At 39.6% G+C, this 23,635-nt stretch overlaps 1 protein-coding gene and 1 non-coding gene across 5 annotated transcripts in view; both read right to left on the bottom strand.

Moving 5' to 3' along the window:
* Window positions 1-435: 435 nt before the first annotated feature.
* Window positions 436-23,635, bottom strand: part of SLC9A7 (solute carrier family 9 member A7) — an 87,900-nt gene continuing 64,700 nt past the window's right edge. For 2 of the 4 annotated variants that reach the window (XM_069769958.1, XM_069769959.1), the window contains 3 exons: window positions 21,995-22,077; window positions 18,532-18,637; window positions 436-12,115 (listed from right to left, as the gene is read on the bottom strand). In XM_069769958.1, coding sequence (XP_069626059.1) covers window positions 11,867-12,115; window positions 18,532-18,637; window positions 21,995-22,077 — 438 coding nt within the window. In that variant the 3' untranslated portion in view covers window positions 436-11,866. The remainder of the gene's footprint in view (window positions 12,116-18,531; window positions 18,638-21,994; window positions 22,078-23,635) is intronic. The other 2 variants (XR_011322073.1, XR_011322074.1) reach the window with 1 other exon arrangement.
* LOC138681964 (U2 spliceosomal RNA) lies at window positions 14,037-14,224 on the bottom strand. Its single transcript, XR_011322204.1, has one exon. It is a non-coding gene; the product is annotated as a U2 spliceosomal RNA (small nuclear RNA).

Genomic DNA, 23,635 nt, shown 5'->3' with positions numbered 1-23,635 from the left:
ATATAAAAGACTAAAAGCACTGCTGGAAAGATAAGGCTGGCATTTCTAGAAAAAGATAGGTATGTTTCAGTACTGCAGTCGGTATTGAAAATTTCATGCCATGAATAAAGTTTCTGTCTATAGCTGGGGCATGTGTTTAATTACTCATCCTTTCTAGATTAAAGCATGTTTTCAAGATAGCTGTAGTCTTACCTCAGGTTATGATTCCCTTTTTCAGATTGCATGTAATCATTTAGTATTTAAATATTATTTCTTGTCCCATAACAAGAAAGCAGACTTGGTTTTGTTTAAGATTTTTAATAGAGATGGATTTGATAATTTTATTTCATTGATCAGATGGCTCAGAACACATAGTGTATTTAGAAAAAGTCACATTTTCAAGCATTATGCTACACAAAACTGAATGTAAGCTGTCACATTTTTTATTTAAAAAAAAAAAAAAACAAACCAACAAACCAAACCAAAACCGCTCCTAACTTCAAAAATACACATGGCTTATGTTACTTCAAGTGCTTTGCAGAAATCACATTGTCTTGGACTGTGGATTAGTTTAGCAGGAATAGTTTTTACTTCATGAACCCACTCTTGGTTAGGGAAGAGGTAAATGGATTAACAAAATTCAGTTGCTTTGAGAATATTGAATTCAGTCATATCATAGGTGTGTTAATCTTGGAACAGAAGCTATGTTAGATTGATAAACATTTAAACATCCTTTACCGATTATATTTTAGAATACACAGAATGGCTGGGGGAAAGAAAGACAGTGGGCGGAACGTCTTTAGCTCTTCAAGTACAGTTTAATTCTGATCACCTTCTCCTATCATTATTTCCACTCCTCCCTTGTTTGATCCAGTTCAAATATTCAGCTGACGTTAGCATACTGAAAATTTACTGAGTACCCCTTATTTTTAGAAGGAAGCTCCCACGTATTTGAGGAAAATATATTGCAAAAAGCAAAAGAAGAATGGTTTATTTGGATTGAACAACAGAAAAAAAAAAAGGTGAAAATAAGTAGCATTAAAAACATCAATCCTTGGGCCTCCTGAACAAAGGGGCTCTGTAGTTGTAGGCAGGAAATAGCTGTAATTTTCTTAGATCTCAGTTTTCCAAGATAACACTTGGTAATGTTGAAGAAGAGTCCTTTTCTCATTAAATAACAATGACAAAGAACAAATAAAAGTTCTGAACTTCATAACTTACCTGATTACAAGCTTTCATGTCTTCCCCCAGATGCTAAAACCTATTTATTACTGCAAAACCTGATATGCTTCTCACTTTCAGGCTCACTGCAGAGCTTCTCTTCTTGACTGCAGGATGAACTTTGGCGCAGGGGACAGTTTGCTCTCACTGAAAGCAGACGGAGGTACCTGCACTGCCTTGTCAGCCAGCTCACACCTTGCATATACGGTGTGAGAGTGAACTAGTAAAGTCACACTCCCAAATGTAGGGCACCCATCCACTTCAGCCAAACTTTCTGTCTGGAGAGGATCAAGAACTACTTCTTCCTAAAACAAGTTCCAGTCTCTTTAAAAACCTCATTGTTGACCAAAATGGACAAGTACAGTCAAAATGCAGCAACTCTTAATGACTGGAGACACTGCTTCCAGCTATTTGTAAGGAAACAAGACAACAGGAATAGCATAAGAAGGGTTTCAACTCCTTCAACTGGCACTGTAGTATTTCATGCTCAGATCTGCTGACTGTGGATGATACTGCCATCAAAAAATAAAGTGACTCACTGCATGCAAAGTACAGCAAAGCCCTCAGATTGCATCACTGGGAAGAGGAAGACTGTCCCTGCTCAAAGAAGGTCATGCTGTGAGCAGAAGCCTTGCCAGTGATTTCACAAGCTACCGAGAACTGCCCATTTCTTCAGTGTTATGGAAAAAGTGCAAGGTGCGAGAGAAATATTTAACCTGAGGTGTGAGTTTCTGTTTTCACTGAGCTGAAAAATAAACCCAAGGCTAACTGGTCACTATGGTAACAAACTCATCAATTTGTATGTAACTAGTGTGGTTTGGTGTAAAATGTGTGATAAGATAATGCAAGATAAATAAGACTGTCCACTAGTCTCTTACACTGGAATTAGCAGTCTGCCTAGGCTTCACCTCATGTCCTCTCTGAAGACAGGCAAAGCATCGCTGCTTTGGACAGTACTAACGAGCAGCTTCTGCACCGGACCCCCAACTCCCCAGCCCAGCGTGCAGGTACAGCAGAGGGGTTAACACAAGATGTTTGTTTCCAGCATTCATCTTTTTTATTGCAAAACTCAGACTAGCTCACTGTGTGTGTACGAGGGCAAAAACCTTCACAGCAGCAGTACCCAACTCAGGCTAGCAGGACATGCTTAGGGAAAGCAATGCAACAGAAGATGTCCTTAGTCCTCCCCCAACTCCTCAGCTGTTGGGGGAGTGCCTAAGGCAGAGGCGAGGTTTGGATTGTGGTGAACAGCTATTGGTGCCACTGGTCTTGTCAGAAAGGCTGATTTTTTAACCTGTTGATACACTTTTGAACAGCAAGTTTCACTGTTTGTTTAGGGTAACAACATTGCCTTTGGTTTTGATTTGCTGCTTCATGTTAGACAGTACCCCCTCATTTTTTTTTCTTAGTAACAGGTGAATCGCCATTCCCTGATCTCCCTTGCCATACCATTTTTATATTTACAAAACTCCTTTGCCATCTGTTCTACCCAATTGAAACAACCCAGTGTCTACTCATCATATGAAAATTGCACTGTACTTCTGGTTACCTTTTTGCCCTGCTCTGTGCCTCTTCAGTTTTTTTTTTTTAATGTCCTTTCAAAGATGACCAAGGCTACATGGGATGCTGATGGCAGGGACACATAGGGGATTTATAGAGCAACAGAAGATTTGTGATTTTTTACTTCAGTTCCCAACATTGTTTGTCTTTTTAGAAGACAGGTTTCCTGCTGTGTTCTAAACACTAACCAGAATGATTCCAAGCTCTTTCTTACAAGGAAACATCTATTTTATAGGCTGTTGCACTTGTATAACTGGAGGTACTTTTCACTAAGCACTACCCCACAGTCAGTGTTGGGTTCCATCATCCTAAGTAACTGAATATCCCACACATTTTTCACTTTCCTACTCACTCCCTTCTCCAGATCCAGCAGCACAAACCTCTGGGTGACACTGCTAGAAACTTTTCTCCATTGTGAAAATTGGTGAAAAGATAAGAAACAGAACCAAGAATAAATGGTCAGTTATTAATCCTGATAGATTCCTCTTCCTGCAGCAACTAAGCATGAGCTAAGACTTCTTGCCAAAGCACCTTCCAAATATCATCTTATAAAATGAAGTGTAACATCCAGACCCCCTTTGTCTGCATGATTATTCACTCTAAGAAACAGATTTATAACTCCTCTCTATCACAGCCATATTGACGTAAATCTGTATTGTATTTTTCCAAATAATAATGTTTACTTTTAGTTGTAGCTTGCAGTCCTTCCTAAAATAAAAGGATATCGGAGCAACTGTTGGATGCTCCCAGGTAGGTGTCATTAAGGAAGGAAACTGTCAATAGGGAACTCTCAATCAATTCTGTACTGTGAGAAGAGGGCCGAGTTGCTAGCTTTGCCTTGAGGAAAGACCTGCCAGCATCAGCCCTTTTCACTTCTGAGCTGAAATACGGAGTTTATTTGTATATATCAAGCCACACGAAGTTTTGCACCACTGTTAATCAAATAATTAGAGATGACATACTTCTGACTTGACTACACATGACAAATATGATTATTTGTTCTAGTGCAGCTAATGGTATAACTCGACATAAAACAATGAACTCCACAAAAGCTAACAACGCCTTGTACCTGCTACTTCCCAGTGACTCCAAGATCTACTTGAAGTAATGGAGTACTAAGAAGAAATGGAAAGATGAAGTACTTTGCTGACCTAGAATGGTAACACCATCTTCATACCTAACCTGAAACTTGTTGCCAGAGCAGGAGCTCCAAGCAGCACTTGAGAAAGGAATGTGTGGATGAAGCCTTAATCAGCACACTCAGACAAAGCTGAAATTACTGCAGTATCTTTTCCACACAATTGAATGTTTAGCTAAGTATGTACACAAATCAGCCAGTGGCAGAAAGCCCAGCAGGTGTTTATTCCCCCTCCTCCACTACTACTATCCCCACAACTTACAGAGCTTTCACAATATTTTGCTTTTCCTCTCTTCCCCACCCACTGTTTTAGTTAAACGATAATCCCTTGCCACTTAACCTCATTAGGACACTGAGCTCCCAAACTAGGGCTCAGAGCACCTGCACGCCATTGTTGCACTAAGTGCTGAAGACCAAAAAAACCAAACCCTGACACTGCAGAGAGCTGCTGTCTTCCTTAAATCCTCACAGCTTAAACTGCAAATTTTGGAAAGACGGCTGTTGCTGTAGCTATCAACACTATGAAGAAGATGTATCAGGGGATACAGTATTATATTGCAGTTCTACAAACCTCTGCTTACAGTAATTACTTCAGTGTTGTTAAAGGCATTTGGTGCAGTAGCACCCAATTTCTTGCACACAAGAGATAACATTATCTCTAGGAAGGATAGGATTTAATATACGTTACAGCCCTCCCTGAGACAGTGCTTGGCCCACCTCCAGCTTGAACCTATCATACCACGCAGGCCTTAGGTGCTTTGATAACAAGGGAGCAGAAGTTACCAAAAGGTTTGGACAGACCATCTACCATAGCAGTCTTGGTCAGGACAGCACGATATGCTTTGGATACCTAGTGCGTTTTTATGTTCAAAGGAACCTTAAGACACCTCCTGCAACCTTACTGATGCGTTTGTTTAAATGACAAGAGGGTAAGAGTTGTGAGCATGGTAGACTGATGGAAATCAGGTTAAATGCTGCTTCTGATTTTGTGCTTTATGATCAGATCAGAACTAATAAACAGAAAACCTGTAGCACGCATCCTATAACTGCAAAGGAAAGGCACAGCAGCCTGTCTCCCTTAAAGGAAGGAAGCAAATTTGGGACACCCTTAGATGCCTATGTTCTCCCTGTTCCACCGAAACCAGCTGTGGGTCATACCCCTTTCTTTACTTCCAACATCCCAAACTAAAATCAGACAAACTTATCTCAAGTGACTCCATGTGCTGGAAGCTATTATTTCACAATGACTATTACTAATCGGCTGATACTATCCAGAAGAATACCTTCTGGTATTCTGCTTTCTGGTATTAATCTGTGTCAACACCAAGACATTCAGCCAGGCAATTTAGGACCGAAATTCAGAATCAGACAGTGGATGATAAGCTTCTTGATTAAACTAAAATCTGGAAATAAAATTCATAAATATGTTATAACATGGAACTGCATGACCTACTTCTCCCTGCCTCTGTAATAACAACTTCAGAGACTTTACTAGTTAAAAAATAAATCCAATCTATTTCTCATAGCCTAAAGTTAAGTATTTTAACATTGCAGCAAAACCCTTTTAAGTTGAGCATTCACTTTCTCTGAGGGAATGCAAATCTGGGTTTTTTTCTAAATAAAAGTGGGAAAGTGACCTTTAATTACAGTATTTCAAATTATTGCCATCTAATTAACCAAATTTGCATAAGCTAGCAACGTAGCATAGCTTTGACATTGTGCTCAGGCACAAGAGTGAAGCCTGACTATTCTAACCCCCACCCCCCCCACCCCCCTTTTAAAATACACACATAGTGTGTTTATATGGGATGATGCTTTCAAGCTCCAAAAGGTTAAAAAAGTGCAAGAAACTAGGGCCATCAGAAAATTAAATGAAAAAGCATTACGTTAACAAAAGCTAGGACTAACCCAAACATTTCTAATTTCCCTAGGACAAAGCTTGCTGCCTCTTTGCATGCACCAGTATAAATCCCTTCTGGCTCCGTACTACTGTACATGAACCTGGGAGGGACACTGGCTTTATCTGCATCAGCATAACCAGGTATTAAAAAAGCCACGGCTTCTCTCCCTCCCTGCAGACACCTTTCTACACCACCAAGTTTCCTGACATAGACAGTGCAGGCAACAAATGAAGTCCTTTATTCCAGTATAAGTTATTATGAGCTGTCTCTCTCAGTTAAGTTTCAGTCCCTAGATAAAGCTTCAAACCCAATGGCATTTTGGAGGTCTGCAAGTCCACGTGGGGTGGTGCAAAATAGATTACGATCAAGAAAGTAGCATACGATAAAGGCATAGTGGATAAAGCATCCAAACCAGATAGATCATTTTATTATCTGAAAATCTGAACTGATTCTAGCATTTAATCACTTTGTCACAACTGTTTAATTTCCATAGCAAAAGCTTGTATAAATTGCAAGTATCAAATGAAGACATGAAATTTCATTTGAGTCTGCAACACAAATATGATTGGCCAAGCATTTACAACCTGTTTGTATGTATGCACATTTTATAAGGCACCTCCATATTTACCAGACTAATGTTACCCTAGAACTGCTTTCAAAATTACTAAAGGCTTTTTAGATTCAAAAAAACATAGCAGCAATGCAAGATTATTTTGAACTTTTTTTTTTAAAAAGTTACTTTCCTTGCTCTGGAGTAGAAGCAAGTCAGTGCTTCCCTGTGAAAGCCTTTGATTTTGTGATCAATCAGGACAGGGTAGTTTAATTAGTTTTGCATTATCCCATTGCCTCTGTTTTAGGATAAGGTATGCAGAAGCCTACAAAAATTCTCAGCATTTAGCACTGCAAGATTAAGAGTAGCAATTGTTTACCATGCTGTTCCCACAGTAAAGCTGCCTGTTTAAGCCATTTCCTGGCTTTGTAATTCACTATTTCCTCCACACTTTCCTTCTCTTTCACTTTGCAGGCTTGTTTCTACTGGAAGTTATTTTTTAGAAGGACACTCCCAAAAATCGCAGGCCAGGAAGTATCTGTGGCTTCTCACTGCGCAGTATTAAACTCTCCTCCCCAAACTTGGGAAGCGAGACCCTCCTCCTGCACTGCAAATAAGATTTGCACGGGCTGCTTCTTACAAAGAGCATTTTTCAGTGTAGGGACATTTGAAATTGTTATTCTACGTGTTTTTCTCTTAGGAATGTGCTCAAGCTACTCAGCAGCTCTGTCCTACTTTCTGTGACTCTGATTACAACCGAGATTGTACATAGCCAGTTTGGGGTATTTCCTGCCCGCTTTCCTGCTGGATGGTCTGTGCCTCTTGGTCATGGTTTATCTTCCCTTGCTTCTAAGACTCAGCAGGTCACGAGTTCAGTATTTTGGAGAGGAATACTCCCTGCTGATGTATCTGTAAGTTCTCTGGTTTCTCCCCCAAAAAGTTTCTCCCCTCACCCGCATCTTAAAGAAAAGCACATGAAGTTGAGGCTTCTGGTTACTCAAATTCCATTCCCACACTTGTGCAGAGGCAGAGACCATCTCTGCCAAGGCTGAGGTCAAGATGTTATTCCTGTGAGCTACTTCAAACAGAGTTAAAAGAAACACTGAACCTTTCTTTGAAAAGCATGTGAAGCGTATTAGCTTCCAGGGTTTTACTGTTACAAATTAGACTCAGAGAAGCTCCTCTGACTTGATACTGTCTGAAGAGAGACAGAAATTCAGTTTATATTGAACTTACACAAGAAGGACCACGCATTCCATGCCAATCTACAAATTGTCTCACTGATTATAAAGATTAAAATCACAGGATCTGGCCTTCTAGTTATTATAAGGTGCTCATGCTATCTAGACTTCCTACCATGAGGTCTTTCCCTCTCCCCAGGAGTAAAACATAGTAGCTATCATGTTAGTAGTAGACATCATTTTAACCTTTGCTATGTACTTCCTTCAGATCAGCTCTTTGGAAGGTCAGCCAAAAAAGCTTAGATTTTTTTCCCCTTCAGTTAAAATTTCTGCAGTCCTTTCCCCAAAGGCAATTCCTTCAGTGTAAAAAAACAATAAAAAATATTTTCGGTTTCCTTTCATAGGCCAAAAAACTTGCATCCTTGGAATAGGGCTAGACTTGGTCAAGTACCAAGTATGTGATACTTCACCCTTGTTCAGTCTTTATCAGAAAAGGTAGCTTACACTGTACCCTTCTTCTGCATAGCAGACATGTAACGTACAGCATAAACAAACTTGTCATAGCGTTCCTCCTTTCTGATAACTTGAGCTCAGAGTATCAGAGCTACTGCTGAAGCCAATGGAAGCAGCACTTCAAACACTTCTCACAAACAGCGCCCTGGAAAATCCAGTGTTACGCCTGTGTTTGTAGTGAGGCTGCTGTGGTACTGCTCTTAGTCACAGGATCTGCTCATAGCTACTTAACTTTAACTGATAAACGGCCTATAGTCCCATGGAAGTTAAGAGAATTTGTTCTTTTGCACAAAAAATGTGCAGCATTGTACAGGTGCCTCAAAACATGATCATTTCTCACATATGCTGAATTAACTAGCAAGCAAAGCACAAAAATGCCAGTTTTCTAGATATTTTTTGTGTTCTTCCAAATTCTGTAAATTAAAATCTTTCTAATCTCGCCTCACCCCCCTCCCCCATTAAAAGGGTTTAGATAACTTCTTAGTCTGTTTAAATATGATGTTTGTACTGCTTGTGGATTGCTGTGACCTTTTACACAAGTAAATCGGAAAGATTTGTTTGCATGGGAATTCAAGCAACTGCAGAACAGTCTTGCCTTGCTTCTGTGAAGCACTGAAATAAGATTAGGGACTTCATTTTGCCCATCTCCAGGGACTGAAGTTAGCAGATTCCTGGCAACTTCACGTGAAGATTTTCAGCAGTAAGTTGACAATACAGCAAGCAGAAAAAGTACAAGGAGAAATCCCTCAGTCCCAAGTACAAGGGCAGCCACATGAGCTGCAACATCCTATGTTAGTATAGCAACACCTTTTTCAGTGAAGACCATCATCTTACAGGTTTTCTTTTTCAATTTGAAGAGGGTATTAATATGTACTGATTGCTGTTCATTACGATCTTAAGCTGTGTTTTCTATTCAAAACCTCACACCAAGTTTATAAGAAAATACCCATCTCCTGGTATGGTTCGGTCAAGTTCTTGCCAGCTCAGGATCTTACTGGAAAGGAATTGAAAGTATTAAACTATTCTTTCAAAAGGACATACACAAGAAAAAAGCATCTATTAGTTGGTGAAATATGCAGTGTTTCAGGACGAGGAGGGTTCTTTTTGTTTTTCCCACCTTTTCAGTAAAGGAGTCCCTTGAGAATTTGGTACAAGGATCAGTGTCAGTGGTAAGAGGTTTTAGCTTACCTTTTGTTGACAGTGAAGTCCAATTTTGGAAGAAGACTTAAAATGAAAAATAGATAAAAATCAAGGAATAAAATGCATTGTTGTAATATATGAGTTAAAATTAAGCTTATATATATGGGCCTCTCCTCACCATGTTGGATAAGCTTTTTAAGTAATTTTTGAATGTGAATTAAGAGTATTAAATTCCTCACCTCTCACCAGTGATCCATCTGTTTTGGCTGCTCTTTCACAACCACATTTTGGGCTTACTGGTGAACTTAATTCAATTGTATATTTTTGCTATGGGAATTAAAAACACAGACAGAGAAGCACCTGCGCTGGGATGGTTTACTGATGCTTTTAAGAAATTCAGTCTTCCTGAGAAAGCTAACGAAACAGAATTTCTGCTTCTGGAATCTGTACCAGATCTTTCTTCCAAAGAACAGATCTCTGTCTGCGTAAGGCTCTGTTTTTCAGCCAAAGTAATTTGGTAAGCTTCAGCTTCAAGCTGCATGTAAATATTTGCCTCACTGTATTAAGTCCATTTATTTTGGGTAAGTTTCACTGTCTCAACCCAAAATTTGGTTCATATGACTCAGCTAATAACTCTAATTGTTGTAGAAGTCTTAAGTCGTCACTCAGCATTGACAGCACGGGTCCCAAAGACTTGTCCAAAATTAATGCACAGTTGTTTTTGTAATGTAGGAGGAAACTACTTTTTCTACTGTCAGAGCACTTAAAAAACCGAAAAACAAAAACAAACAAACAAACAAAAACCCCCCAAACCAAGCCATGTAAACAGTATAACTAGCATGGATCATTGCGATCTGCTTTGTCTTCCTTGAAAGCAGATGAGAACTGAAAAGGAGTTGTTCTGCTCAGAGATCTTCAGAGTTTGTTACTCTTCACCATTTAAGAGCAGAGCTCAGACTGTATTTGTCTTCCAGTTTTTCCACAAAAAGGCTTCTGATTTTCTCGTGTCTCTTTTCTTAATAATGTCAGACAGTCATTATAGATCAATGCCCTTTACAAATTTACCTTGGAGGGACAGATAAGGAGGTAGATCACTCATTAGAGAACACATTTGAAAGAAAGCAGACTAGACAATAGGACTGCAATGTTTCTCTGCAGCAGTAAGTTCCTGTACCAACGTTAGCCCATTAGGTTTAATAGTTAAGGAAAAACAGAGCGGGTATTTACTCACACACAATTTTATGAGAGGAACAACTGAAATGGCAGCAAGAAAAACACACTTACTAGACAAACTGATATTACATCACATTAGTGGGCCACAAAACTCTTTAAAAAAATAAACCTTTTGAGACATGAGAATGAAATCACATTTTAGCATGCTTTAAATAGCTGAACTGCTCTTCCAAGTGTAAGTTTTCAGCTATTGGCAAAGACAATGATATCTCCTCATTTGGAAATCAAAAAGCATTTAGCAATAAGTTAAAGCTAGCCTACGTGTAAGTGGGCTAAATACTAGGTAAAGATTTTTTCCCTTTTCACATTTAAGATGATACTACAGTTCATCACTTCTGTAGCTTATATGTTGTTGTGCAATGCCCCACTGAAGTTTCACATCTACTCTGCGAAAGAGAACAAGAGTAAACACCTTTCTTTTAGTATAGTCACAAATGGTAAAGCCAGCAGTATTTGTGTGTCCATTTAATTAGATGTTTGCTGTTTATCACACACAAGAACTGTAAGCAGAGTCCATGGATTCTTCTGAGCAATATGAAACCTCATGGTTCCATGCAAGTTCAACACTGCCTCTCTCTCTCCAGCCCCCCCTCCTCCTCTTAGCTGCTGTTTTCCCCAGCCCAAGATACATTTCCAACTATCTTCATCTGCTTTTAAGAACCCTAAGGGAGAGAAAGTTTCACCTCATGACTTTTACCCAAGAGAACCTGGCTCTGGGCTTGTGTCGGGTCAGGTATGTCTTAGACCACAGGAAGTTGGATGTTTTTCTTTTGAGGCACTAGAAGTTAGGCGAATAGTAATAGTAAAGTTGCCCAAAGCTAAAGGGACAAGTAGCTCTCATTGCTTTCCTATTTAAACACATGGCCAGTGAAGAAATCTTCTTTTCCCTTTTTTCCCTGAAATACATTAAGTACAGCTTGCAGTAACAGATTCCCCAGTCTTCCATTCATGCACCTGTAGTCCTAATGTATACTGTCCCATTTTACTTTAGTTTCCTCAGCCTCATGAGAGAAGTTAACAATGGATCTCTCCACATTGATACACATACATTCTTTTTTATCTCATAATTATTATCATATTTATATTTCTTCTTCCACATTCCCAAGCTAAGCCAAGACAAGCTCAGTTCTATGACAATGTTTTCATGTACCTCTCTTCAGAGAGAGCTGCTGCAGCTGAACAAGACAATTGCAGCATGCTAGTTATACTTGGATTCAATATGTGGTTGAAGAGGAGAATGACCAGTTTTCTCATTTGTCTATTTTCAGACATTTAGAAAACCCCACTGTCAGCATCTTGAGTAAAAAATAGGTGACATCTTCAGACCCTAGTAAAACCACTTACGCGTGTTAACTTGTTTAAATAAACATTCCCACCTCAAGTGACACAGTGGCCTGCAGTCTTCCTTGATCCATCCACTGAGCAAGAGTTATTTTTACTGAGTCAGTATTCATGCATTGTCTTCCAGAGGAAATACTAGCCGGGTACCCCTGCTTGTAACTTCATGATCTGCTGCTCCCAAATCACGTTCCAGTGCTTCCTCTGAACTACTTTTTGTTCTCCTGCCATCAAGGCTAGTGGTAGCTGTATGGGGGCCAGAAGAACCATTTGCAGTTATTGTTGTATCACCATATGTCACGGTAAGGTCACCATCATTCAGAATAAAATCAGAATCCTCTTCTCTAAGCTGTTCTTGATTCTGGAAAAAAAGAAAAATCTTTGTACAGTGCACAACATCTAGTCTTTGCCAAGAAGGTAACTGAACAGAAGAGTTTACCTATGCGTCAATACAGAAGCAGTAAGCGGTAAAGTTCCACCTTAAGAAATGTTAAAAATAACCTTGAACCCAGTGTTTGCAAATCAGCTTACTGCTCCCTGTATAATTACTGCTATTGTGGAGATGAGGGGGAGCTGAATCCAAGAACTAGATTATGAAACAGGTAACTAGGGATTTAATAGCACTGGAAGTTTACCAGAAGTACAGGAGAGATGAGCAGTATACACTGGTTTCTGCATGACAATTTAGAAGGCAGTACAGGAAAAAGACTGGAGACCAAGCACAATTAAGTCACTCCCAGATACAGGGTCAGAGTTGCATCTGTTGCTAATTAGTTAAGTTCATTAGCAAAAGACTCATGCAAACTGGTAAGAACTCATTAGGCCCAAATACTTTATATTCAAGGTTTACCTCAACAAATTTTTGTATATAAACTGAAAACTAGCCACACTCTTTTAAATTATTTGCTTACTTTTACCTGGTACTAAATAAGAGAATTACTTGACCTAGTTCTTAGGAACACTCCTGAGCCATAAAAGTATGAAAGGCTGATACAAGAAAGTGCTTGCTTCATGGTTTTGTAACTAGTTCTGATATGTTTTCTTTTCAAAATCATTTAAGAAAATGGCTCACAAAACCCTGTGAATTTATTTTGGCAGAGATGGGTTGAAATACATGGTCAGAAACTGAAATTGCTAAGTGTAACAAAATGCTTAATTTCTCTACACAGCATAATACAACAGGAAGCAATACTACCATGTTTCACTCCTGTTTAACATGGTCTTGGTAAAAGGCAGAACAGCTGAATTGGTCAGAAAATAGGGCTTCCTCATATTTGAAGAAAATTCTATCAGTACTATAAGCTTGCTTTGTTGCAACTGAAAGCAATTATTTCCCCACATGAATAGCTCCGTACTGCTTAGCAAGAGCTGAAATATAAGTGTGTATATTGCTGTTCTCCTCAGTAGGCTGGACACCCATCAGGCTACATTCTCAAAATACATCATTTCCTTCCACTTCAGCAAATGAAGGAGGGCACAGGCTTCATGAGGTAGGATGCCTGTGATCAGCCTGACCAGAAAGCCCTACCTGTATTGCAGGAGTTCAGGGCACTTGAGACTGAACATGCTGATTAACCTGTCCACGATGAAAAATGCAGTGCCCAGCTAAATAAAACTTCCTGGGAAAGCTTCCTATCATTATTTCAGAATCATAATCAGCCAGAATAAAACAGCAGAAGCCTCTAGATGATACAGAATATTTAACTAATGAGGACTGGAAGAAGTGTCAGGAGTTTACCAAAATCAGTGGAAGAAATGGTGCAGTTCAGTGTCAAGTGCAAGACAAGCCCTACTTAGAATGAATGCTAATTTCTTAGAACCTTCATGGCATCCAAATTTATCATTGCTTATTAAAGACTGAGTTACTGTGATAGAAAGCACTGTTATCAAAGAGCAAATACAGTTTAGGACACTTGCTTTCTTTGATTGCAAAGAAAACACTGAACTACTGTCACTGTCTTAGAAAAAAGGCAGAAATTAAAGGGCTCAACTATAGTCGGCAGAAACAGCCTTTACAAGCTTTCCATTGCAAAAGAGAAAAAGCCTGAGGGACAAGACCAAGATGATTAAAAAAGGTACACAAAATAATCGGCTGTTTAAGAAAATCTGATATCCCTATATATTCTGTTTTTGAAGAAGAGATGCTCAAAGATAAAAAGCAGAAAAACGAGTTTACGACTGTTGACTGGTTATGTTTTAAGAAGTGGAAGAAGCTGAGAAGCTCTATCACAAGTTGCCTTTCATGGTGTTTGCCCTTGGAGAAGCACCAAGGAGGGGAAGGCAGGGCTACCAGCACACCAGGAGGTCTTGTGATACCAAGGCCATGTGTGAAGTGGCTGCAGCAAGCTCCCAAAGCATCTCCTGTCTCCACAATGCTATTTAACAGCGGATCCTTGCAGCCACCCATCAGATAAGAAACTGGTAAGAACACACACTACATCTGAGCTTCCCCAAAGGGCTGAAAAGCTCTTGGAAGCACAATACTGAAAGGAGAGGGCACAGGCTTCATACTATATGGCAAGTCCTAACTCAGTCTTTGCTGGTTTGTCCCAGGCTATACTTACATGTATGTAAACATGATCAGTTCCAGAGAAAACTCTGAGCTTTCTCTCAACATAGTGAACAAACATTGCCTTGTATGAGCCAAGTTCCACTTATTTATTTCACTTCTGAATAGCACTACAAGCAGAAGGCAATTTATTTCATATATTTCTCAAGAAAACATCCATGAAAAATCCCATGTAGTATACAGATTTGCTATGTTTGCAAGCAAAGAGGATGGGTGAATAAACCTACTGTGCTTCATGCAGCATGAACAATTCTTTCAAGAAAGACAGGAAATGTATCCAAGTAGATCCCTAGAGACTTGAAATTCTTCCAAGAATAACCCTAAACTGGCCTCTGCAATCCCCTACAGTTCTGTAGGAATAGCTTCAATTCACTCAAAAACCGTAGGTCTGAACTTCACTACTTAAACTGACAAACTAGAATGGGTAAGTACCTAAATCCAAAACCCTACAAACGATTGAATTTTGCTTTGACATGCTGACCACAACCTTGAGGGACCTCACAGCATTCTGTCCCATTTGTGGTAAAATCTGCTCATGCTCCTAAGAATGCGTGCTGGAGATGTTAAAACAGCTAAAGCTTATTTAGAGGTACTGCTTACAAAGCCAGCCTTTATTACCTCCTAAGGCAATGCAAAAAGCACATGCAAAGTACACTGCACATACAAAGCGCTGGTATTCATCACGTACATGGCTGGGGCTGAATAGAACACAGGCATCATGGATGACAAAACTTGCATCAGAAGTTACTTATCTTGTGGCTCCAAAGCAAAAGCATCAAGTAGTACGTATGCAAAATAAATTACAACTTAAATCTGATGCTCTGCTTAGAGTTTCGCTATTTCTCAGCCGAGTTCAAATTCATCAAGGAAACTAAACAATTTTTGCTATGAAGCTAGAATCACTAAGAAAGGGGAGGGGTGAGGCACAGCTGAACATTTTTCTTACCAATTTTGAGAGTTACCTCCTCCAAGACTTATATAGACTGCAAATGACATTTCTTTACTGGGTTTGCATAGAAAAAATAGAAAAATAATTCAATTCCCTTTACTTTCATACCAAGTTGTCACACTGTGTATGGTGCAAGAACTAAACTTTCAAGGAAAAAAACCCCAAAAAACAAAACAAAACCCACGGTGGGAGAGTGTGTATGACAAAAAACACACCCCTGAACAAACAAGCAAAAAAAATAAATCCCCAGGAGTACTTCATTAGGAAGAACAGGTGATAACACAGCTGCTCCTTCCAGATGGGAAAAAAGGTTGATGAACAGAGAATTACTAGAAGTTTCAAAGGACATGTCAAAAGGGAAGAAAAAAGTGACCCACTTTAGTTTGGGATAAATTGGAAAGCCCTGCCAAATGGTCATGCACTGAAGATAACACCAGGAGAGAAAGATAGGAGTGAATTTTTGAAAATGGTAATTTTAAACACTATCTACAGCAATCTTTCATGCTTTTAAGTTCCAGCTTGGATTCTTTGGGTTGGAAAAACTTAATGGTGAGCCTAGTGGCACAGTCCTAAAGCAGTGGGAGAACATCAGCAAGGAGTAGTAACAACAGCTCTGGAAAAACCCCACTGTACCTCCACCCTCCATGCTGACTCAGAACCTTACATGTATGCCATGCAAATTCAAGCTTAGAGGACATGATCTCATACTTAGGGATAGGTTGTAGGTGGACTATGTAATAAGATTATCTGACTTTCAGACTTTAACACCACCCCCCCCTTGGCATCTAATTAAAAAGATGTACTCCCACTCACAGAAGTGAAAATAAATTCTAAATAAGGTTGTAATGAAGCCAGGGAAAAAAACAACAAAAGCTGAAAACAATACACAAATACAGAGTCAGTATGGCCACATATTTGTATGCTTTCTTCTCTTTCTTCTCTATATAGATGTCATAACTGCTCAGACATGCATCTGAATAAGATCTAGTATTCACTACTGCTGTTTGCAACACATTTTCCAGCTTGTCCTGGTTTCAGCTGGGATAGAGTTCATCTTCTTAGTAGCTGGTATAGTGTTGTGTTTTGGATTTAGTATGAGAATAATGTTGATAACAAACTAATGTTTTCAGTTGTTGCCAAGTAGCGTTTAGACTAAGTCAAGGATTTTTCAGCTTCTCATGCCCAGCTAGCAAGAAGGCTGGAGGGGCACAAGAATTTGGGAGGGGACACAGCCAGGGCACCTGACCCAAACTGGCCAAAAGGGTATTCCATACCATGTGACGTCATGCCCAGTATATAAACTGGGGGGAGTCGGCCACTGGGGGGATTGCTGCTTGGGAACTGACTGGGCATCAGTCAGCGAGTGGTGAGCAATTGCATTGTGCATCAGTTGTTTTGTATATTCCAATTCCTTTATTATTATTATTGTTGTCATTTTAAAATTGTTATTATTGTTATTTTCTTCCTTTCTGTCCTATTAAACTCTTCTTATCTCAACCTGTGAGTTTTATTTTTTTTTCCCCGCTCATTCTCTCCCCCATCCCACTGGGTGGGGGGAAGTGAGTGAGCAGCTGCATGGTGCTTAGTTGCTGGCTGGGGTTAAACCACAACCCAGATATGTTACATTCTGTTAAGTATTTAGACTTTTTTGCTTGTTTAATTCAAAATCTTCAGTCTTTAATTCTCTCAGATGTACCACTCAATTTTCCTGGAAATACCTCACAAACACACAACTATTCCAAGCAGTTTCTGTCCCCCCAAAGACATGGCTCTCTCAATTGCTTCACCTGCACTTAATAGAAAGGCAAAAAGATTCCACAGCTTTTTAGCCAGTAATAAAGTGGTATAGTCAAGTGCTGTAGTAGAGCCAGCCATGCAAAGAAATGAAAAGCAATAAAGCAACTGCAGAGTTTGGAAATCTTGAAAAGAAACTAGAAATAAAGTCTCAAAATTATATTCTTTCAAGACTAATGCAGCAGCACACCAAAATAGGAACAAGAAGAAAGAATACAATGTGAAAGTTCCACATTATACACCTTAAAAAAGTATGCAGCCTTATAAGCATTTTTAATGATGAAGCGTATGTGTGTGTGTGTCACAACCAATCCAAGTAAAGAATAAGTTTCCACACGTGGTAATAGCTAAGAATGAGGACTAATGAGGAAAAAAGAGCCCAACTGTTAGAGAAAACGAAAGCCAAAGCTTGCATGTTCATTCTGGCCAGATTCTCAGTTACTGGATAACTAATCTCATAAGATCATACATAGATAGACACACGGGCAACACACAAGTAGGGTAATTGGTCTGATGGATGCCTTCCAGCCTAGATCTGTTTTAAGATCTCCAGTGTCATTGCAAAGATGGGAACAAGGCCAATTTCTTGCATTACTAATAGCTCCAAATAGGCAGCAGACATTTCAAATTTCTTTGAAACTTTACTATCAGGTAAAAGAAAGATGCTAATGATACCAGAAAGAAATGCAGGGAAGTATTTCAAAGTTGGAAGTGGAATTCATAACTCTCTACGAAAAGATGAATAGAAATCTGGTCCAAGACTACTTGAACATAGCAGAGATGTTACCATTCCAAAGAACCTGCAAATTTGAGTGTTCCCACATAGTACCATGGTCCTATTTACAAGCAGCTCATAAAAAGTTGTAGATTTCAGAAGCACTGTACAGATAGGAATGACATGTATCAGGATCCTGCAAGAGTAATAGAGAATGAAGCATTAATTATTGCAAGACATGGCTCTAAAGACAGTATAGTGACCTGCTGGACTCAGATAAGTAACTAATTAACTGTTTCCGAAATGTGATCTCAAATTTCACAGTGGAAACAATGAAGGGAAGCTCTACCAGATTTCTTTCCAGCATGAGTAAATGTGTCAGTGTCTTCTCTGAAGGAGACCTTGATGCAACCTTAGCAGTAACAGGAAAAGAATCTTGTCCAAAAGCGTTGAGAAGGGACTGAATATTTTGAAGTGATTCCCTGAGCTGGTTTAGGCCTGTAATTTTCCAATATCCGTAAATGTTATTTTTTTAATGTAGCATCTGAACAATAAGATCATCTCCGATTTCTACTAACAGAAGCTGTTGCCTCAGGGGCGAGTATCTTAAATCTTGCCTGCCTGTGACAAACCAGCAGTTTCTTGCAGTATGTATATCATACCAACCTTTTGCCTAAAAAGAAAAAACTGCTTTGCTGAAGTTAAATAAATAAAAAACAAAACACAGAAGTATTAAGTAATTCTACTTACATCATAAACCTGGGGACTTGTCAGACAGCGGGCTATCAGGCCACACCAGCTGGGTAGAGTTGTGGTTAATGGAGGGCCACTGTGAGTGAGAATTGGCTTTAAATAACTTAAGTAGTTAAGGAAAACACATCAGTGCTTGAAAACCACTACTGAAAATAAAAAGACAATTGTACATAAATGTGTGTGGTTCTGCCTTTGATAGATGTGCTGCTCAATCACTGTATATAAAACATCCATTGAAAAAAAATCTGCATTTGTAAACAAATAAATGAAAAACATCTTCCCCCCCAACATTTTCCCCTTGATCCTTTCAAGTGCAGTTTCTTTACTCACACATTTACTGCAAAGGCAACTAGCTAACTCTCTTAAAAATTTCAAACAGTTGCAATGCTTCCAGCTTTTGCGCTCTCTGGAGCCAAAAGGAGCAAGCAGAGGTACAAGTGCTTTAGTGTTAATAGGACCAAGGGTATTTCTGCTCTGAAGATGGGAGCATGGTGTTGAGGTTGCAAGCTAGAGGTAACAAGGTGACATACCTATGTGGCTCAACACAGGGAAATAAAGAAACACTGTCCATCCAACATCCTCAAAGCAATATAACCGCTTGAACTGCTAGGTGGTCACTGAGCCACAGAGATGCAACCAGAGGTCTTACTCTGGTAAGGCTCAGAGACATCTCTGCGGTACATATATACATACCACAGAGAGCCTCAGAAAGGTGAAGGGAAAACTGTATGGCAAGAACCACATAACACAGCGTGGAAGGACAGCAATGCTATCTAGATTACATTGAGGGGGCACAGGGTTGGTGGGAGAGAAAGGTGTCTTTACACCTCTTTTAATAGGTCTGCCCTAGGTAAATCCGTATTTGTTCACACTAGTACTCCAGACTGATGATACGCTTGAGGAAATGCTCGGGAGTCAAAGAAGGTATCCCTACTACAGAGGGGCACGCTGATCTTGACAGGCACAAGAACAGAGCTGAGGAGGAAAGTGCTAAGACTTCAAAACATTGCCTGAAATCAGGACCATGGGGTTTTGGGTTGGGTTGGTTTTTTTTAAGTCAGTCTGATTATTTTCAATGTAAATATATATTGCAGGTATTCCAGTTACTTTCTCAGGCTTCTAAGCACAGAGAGAATCAAGTCCATTTGTGAATATAACAGCTTTCCTGAGCCTCTTAACAGATCAAGGTGCTTAGGGGAAAGAGGAGTTTAAAAAAGGGGCTGTTTTAGCAGAAATGTATCCCTCCCCTTTAGCAGAGCCTGGCATAGCACGTTTACTGGAGCATATAACAGCATGATTATGCCACTGCAGAGTTACGTTTCCTCCTTCCCTCCTCCAGTAACGGTGCAGCTACACCCAGGTCTGGAAAGAAATAAACTCTTCGCCCTTACACTAACCTACCAGCCGCCACATTGCCCTATGGCAGACAGGCATGCTGTGACTCAGTTGTAATAAAACAAACCCAGTAAAAGACATCTGGTAATTCATCAAAGTTGCAGTTTTCTTTGTGTTTAACAATTGTGGGTGAACCCAGGGAACAGCCCATGACATTAAATGAACTCTGCGTTCCACAGGAATGAAGTTGCAAGTTATCCATCCACACAGAGCTCTGCAGGCAATAGCCAGCGTTGGAGCACACTGCCAAGAGCATCTTACTCGCATCTTTTTCAAGTTAAGTTCCCTTGCAAAGAGTGAATTTTGAGACAATCTGCCTTTCTACCCACAAACCAAATGATTGCATCAGCAAAAAATATTTTGACATTTAGCCATGGGTATAGAGGTGGTAATTCTAAAGATCATCCCTTCCATGCAATTTAAGCCCACCCAGCCGATGTTTATCTGAATGCCTCCTTGCAACAGAAGGAACAGAATTTTACCTCTAAGACAGAGTAAGACAGTTCTGCCTCTGGATGTTGCTTTCCTTGGCACAAACTTCACAAAAGCCTTCCCTAAAGATAGCCAGTCACCACTGAAAAAGTAAATGCACTATAAGCATCCTTTAAGTTTCTGTGAAACAGCTAATTAAGCTGTAATTTTTGCCTGGCACTCCCCCTGCCCTTACCGCAGCTGCTGGGGACTGCAGTTGTGCTAGCATCAGCCGAGGGGAAGTCAGCATTGCCAACTACTCCTTTTTACATCGGGCACATCCCTTTTGTAAAGACGGGGGAAGAGGATAGCTCTGCTTCCTTCTTAAAAAGACAAAAAAGATGCAGTCAGCCACAGCCAGATCCTTCTGTGCTGTTACCACAGAATTCTTTCGTTTTTTTTAAAAAAAAGAACAAAAATTGACCTCAATACACTTTGACACCAGCCACTACAACTCAAAGGGTTAACTTGAAATTACTAACATTTATGAATATTAAAACTAGCACATACACTCCTTTCTGGGCTTTGGCCCCATATTACTATATCTGAAAGCATCAGCCACAAACAAATTTTATCCTGAACAGGCAAGTGTTACTAGGATCTGAATGCTTTTAACACTATACCTGAGTTTCCCTGGGTGGGAAATCTTGATGCACAAGGCATAGAAGGAAACTGCTATGCTCCAACTAGGCCAGCAATCTCTCATCAACCAATGGCCAAGACCCCAGTGAAAAGACTCACTTCTCAGATGCAAGCTGCAACAAGATTAAGGCCCTGTCACAGGTAGTTATGTATATTTAACCGCCCTACAAATTATCAGAAATCAATAAGTTAAACTTCTTTTAATTTCTAGGTATAAGTGACTTGCCAGGGCCACAAGATTATCTTTGCCATTTTCCACTAAGTGAGTGTAAGCTGTTAAGGAGGGGCACCTGTATGATATATCAATTAAGAATATGCTAAGTAGATTAAAAAACCACAAGCATGAAAGACAGGACAGCTGCACAAAAACTGCTTAGAAGCTTAAACAAGGCTATCTAAATAGTATAATAATAGCTTCAGAAAGGTTGTACAATACTATAAACACACAAGGACACTCTCTGCTTTAACAACGATAGGAAGTTCTGGACATACTGAAGGGAATAAGCTGGATCACATGTAGATTTTTAGTTCCAGAAATTCCCATGTCAGCAACGCGCTTCCAAAGAGGACCTCATCACAAAAGCAGATGGCTCTTCAGAGCAATGAGTTGGGGCTTAGACATGTACAATGAACTGGAAAACTAGTCTGTGCTATGAGCATCGGTGAAGATGAGATCAGATTTATAGAACAGATCAGATGATCTGAAATAGTTAATTGGCTGTCTTATTGTTTAGGAAGGAATTTCAGCTCCTAGAACTGACTGGTTTCGGTCCTTCAGCCAGTGTGACATACCAGGCATTAGAGAAAGGAAAGGTCCGTCTTCTGAGTCAAATACTTGATCTTTCTCCTGTTTGACTCTCTCAAGTGCTTAAGGCTACATATGGGTACGTGGAAAGGAAAAAAAAGTGAACATTTCATGCCTTGAAGACAGGCTGTGTTTTCAAAAGGATACTTATGGTCAAAGCTATACCATAGCCTGAAGAGCCAAGCACTTTCCTGCTGTGTCCTGTTCCTTCTTTCAGAATCTGGGCCATCCTAAAAATAAGATAAAAACATATTCAATTATTTCAGGGAGAAAAAAACCCAAATCATACACTCCAATCATTCACATTATAATGTCCTGTCCAAAAAAGCCAAATTACTCCAATACTGTACTTGGACTGCAGAATAAAGCTATTTAGAGACTTGCTTATACTGAGAAGGTTACTTTCCTTAGAAAGATCAGAAATGACTGCAAAGAAGAAACAGGCCCTCTTCATTCCCTTCAAGTTACCTTAACAAGCCCTCTACCACCAAGTTCCCTTGAATCTAAAAGCTTATCACACAGTTAATGCGGTAATGGATATAGAAATAAGTCCAAACCTGACAAATAAGCCTCACTGATGTCTCATCCCCATCCCCCTCCCCTAATAAGTGAGCTGGAATAATCCAGACTGATTCCTATTCATCGCTTGGTTGGCTTCCTTAACTCTAGGTCTATTTGATGTTCTTTCCTTAAGCCTATTACTTCCTTGGAAGAACAAGGGAATTTACCATATCTGATAAACTATCACAAACCTGATGAAATATATCACACTTAAAAGAAACATGCCTAACAGGGAATCCATATAAAAATCACAATTGAGGAAGATCATGCAAATTTTCTAAGTGCTAGATCAACCTCAGAAGTGCTAACAGTGTTAAATATAATCCCTTCACTAGCTGTGCTGAAAGTCATCACACCAGCTGATCTGCAGCTGCATTTATTTTTACTTTTGTTACTGTTTTGGTTTTTGGGGTGGGTTGGTTTGGGGTTCTTTTGTTGTTTTGGGGTTTTTTTTGTTTTCTTTTTTGGACAGAGGCCAAAGTTAAACACAGGAAAACAGATGAAGTGAGAATGCCTTGTATGAATCGTCATCCAAACTACTTGAAAAGAACCAGACAGGATTGCCCTGTGTACTCCTGATCTGCAAAAAATCCATGATCCACCAAGAGTTAAAGCTTAGTGTATTTTCACTCCCGCCCCATCCCAAATAATATATTTTCTTCAACTGTGACATGCTGCTAATCTCGGCTTGGTGAAAGAAAGAAGAATCCAAAGGGAACTGACTAATGGACTCCATTAGGAATGCAATGCACAGCTAAAGAGGGAAACAAATGGGTACGTGGTTTATGTTTACATGGGAAAAAAGCAGACAAGATATTTCCACCCAGGCACTGAACTGAATGAGAACAGAAAACCCATGCTCTGTTTCCTGTTAAAGTAATTCCTCAAATACTGACAAGCTCCATCTGAACTGGCCAAAGCCATCTTACCATGATACCACTTCCTAACCTTGGTTTTATGCAATAACTGTGGCCTTCATTGTAAAAGCTGTTTTGAGTCCTGCCCTTCTGGTTGCTTCCAGATAGATAAAAAACCAAGTTCACCCTTTTTGGTACCCAAACCCACCATTTCAGAATCTATTTTGTGTGCTGGACACAGGCTTTAACAAAGAACACAGAGATGCCTAACGCGGTTTCTGCAATGTAAGAGATGCTTCCTGAGCAAGTAATTCTTACCTGTACAAGCTGTGACCAAAAGAAAAAAAAAAAAAAAAAAAAAAAAAGGCAA

Source organism: Haliaeetus albicilla, chromosome 25 (assembly GCF_947461875.1).
Source record: "Haliaeetus albicilla chromosome 25, bHalAlb1.1, whole genome shotgun sequence".
NCBI lineage: Eukaryota > Metazoa > Chordata > Aves > Accipitriformes > Accipitridae > Haliaeetus > Haliaeetus albicilla.
The sequence above is the reverse complement of the archived record's forward strand: the minus strand, read 5'-3'. Positions and strand labels throughout refer to the sequence as shown.